The sequence below is a fragment of the Pleuronectes platessa genome, chromosome 16 (genome assembly GCF_947347685.1).
Source record: "Pleuronectes platessa chromosome 16, fPlePla1.1, whole genome shotgun sequence".
Lineage (NCBI taxonomy): Eukaryota > Metazoa > Chordata > Actinopteri > Pleuronectiformes > Pleuronectidae > Pleuronectes > Pleuronectes platessa.
In genome coordinates, this window is record NC_070641.1 from 21891197 (window position 1) to 21893489 (window position 2293).

A 2293-nucleotide genomic window follows, 5' to 3' on the forward strand; every position below is an offset into this window, starting at 1 on the left:
AGGGACAATTGACGAAGATTGAACGAAACAGACGAGCAAATAAAAGCTCAAATATCCGACGTTACATAGAACTACTGCCGAGCACGATGAGCCTGAAACACACACGACTTGAGATTATCAAGCATTGATTGTGGTTGTTTTGTCTCTCAGAGGAAGGTCTGCAAAATACAAATATAAAACAACACTGGAGGCAAAGGGGTTAAGATATCTGTACAAGCAGCTCCAGTTTATTGGGTGAAGACGGACAGGTGACAGTAACCCCCCCCTCGCTCTTCAGATCTCTTGCTCGCTCTTGTAGGTCACAGGATCGAGAGGAATGGCCGTCTGCAGGATGTCAAACTCCATCTCATTGTTGTCCATGTCCAGAACACACATGACGCTGTGACTGCCTGATGTCATGGTGGCATTGTCCTGGAACATATTTTGGAAGTCTACAGAAACTGAGGTGGTCCTCTCCTCCGGCCTCTCCTTCCCTACGATCTGAGAGGAGTCGAAAATGTCGTCCTCGTCCTCCCCGCAGCTCAGGGCGACTTCGTTCTCGTAGCAGAAGGCGCTCAGCGTCCTGGGAATCAAGTCTTGAGTGGATCTACATGCAGGGAGGTGAGAAGCAGCAGAGGAGGCTCGACTCACGGCCTCGCCGAGTTCTTTGGCGCTGAGGTGAGGCGTTGACGGCACCTCGTAGGTCTTGTGGAAGCGTGAGTAGTCTACCTTGTAGCGGTCCTGGTCCTCGTAGATCACAGGCTCGAACCTGTGACCCCAGAAGATCTCTCGAGCGAGGTAGGAGCTACGGAACTGGGTGGTCATGGCCGTGGCCTCCACCATCCCCTCCAGGATCACCACAACCTCAAAGTCATCTGTCTCCAGATCAGCTCGACTTAAAGTATACAAGGGGCTATCCTTGTCTATCTCGTGCACTACTACCAGTGGCGACACTAGAAAGAGCCGGTCGGTGCCCTCGTCGTAGCCCACATTCAGGTCCATCTGCTCCAAGGGGATGAATTCTCCCTCAGCGGTGACGTAGGACCTTATGAGCTGTGCTCGGACATGAGCCTCCACGATGTGGCTCTTCCGCAGGTTGCCCACCCTCCACATGAGGCAGAGTTTGCCGTCGCGCAGGGAGATGACGGCATTCTTAGAGAACACGAGGGTCTGATTCCTCTTCTTCGGCCGCGCCATCTTGGCCATGATGGTGCCAATCGTGAAAGAGTCAATGATGCAGCCGACGATGGACTGGACCACCACGGTTAGCACCGCGGCCGGGCACTCCTCAGTAACACAGCGCCAGCCATAACCAATGGTGGTCTGGGTCTCCATGGAGAACAGGAGCGCCCCAACCAATCCCTGCACATGAAGTATACAGGGCATCCTCTGTGGCTTTCCTCCAGGTGTGTGTCCAGGGGTGGGTCCATGTGAGCCCCCGGCCACCAGCCCGTGCTCCTCAAAGTCTCCATGTGCCAGGGAGACGGTGTAGAAGATGATGCCAAAGAAAAACCAGGACACCATGAAGCTGGTGCAGAATATAAGCAGCAGGTACCTCCAGCGGATGTCCACGCAGGTGGTGAAGATGTCGGCTAGGTAGCGTTGCCCCTTGTCTTCCATGTTGGTCAACACAACATTACATTGTCCATTTTTCTTAACAAACCTGCTCCGCACCTGGTTGGAGCCCCTCGTCAGAATCTTTCCGTTGTAGTTGTTCATCCCTCCGTGTGTGGTCGAGCTGGACACCACCGATTCTCCCGACCTCCTCCGACTGTCGTCCGTCTCTGTGTCGCCGGCTGAGCGCAGCTGGAAGCTGGTGGAGCTGTGGCCGTTGCAGAGTCCTAAGCTGGCGATCCTCTGGCGCTCGTCCACCGGTAAAACGCCCGACACAATGCTGTACCTGTCAACAGCAGAGAGGAGGAGTTAAGGAGTCAGGAAATGGTAGAAACGTGCAGTCTATGGTCGTCTTTTATTAGACACCTGTCCTGTCTTTCACCCCTGACCTCAGGGTTATTGATAACCAATCAAAATCTTTCAGACTGATCCTGGTGTGAATCAAACGAACCTGTCGCTCTCCTTTCGAAGGAGGATTACCTGCTGGGAAGGTGAGTTCAGTTTAGCCTCGTGAGAAGGATCCTCACAGATTATTGGATTATATCTGAGTCAGTGTCCGTCTTTCCGAAATTAACATATAACAAAGTTTTGAAACTTTTATAAAACTCACCAGGACCACATCATTATCAGAGAGTTCAGTACAGAATCCTGACTCCCTGTTAATCCCTCACCTGTTGGACCTACTTGATCCCATGGCACC

General features: G+C 52.6%; 1 protein-coding gene across 1 annotated transcript; it reads right to left on the minus strand.

Annotated features, from left to right (window-relative positions):
- Positions 1-273: 273 nt before the first annotated feature.
- kcnj4 (potassium inwardly rectifying channel subfamily J member 4) lies at positions 274-2293 on the minus strand. Its single transcript, XM_053443715.1, has 2 exons — positions 2265-2293; positions 274-1879 (listed from the first exon to the last, which is right to left on the minus strand). The coding sequence occupies exons 1-2, from the start codon at positions 2285-2287 to the stop codon at positions 274-276; spliced, it is 1629 nt and encodes a 542-aa protein (XP_053299690.1). The 5' UTR covers positions 2288-2293.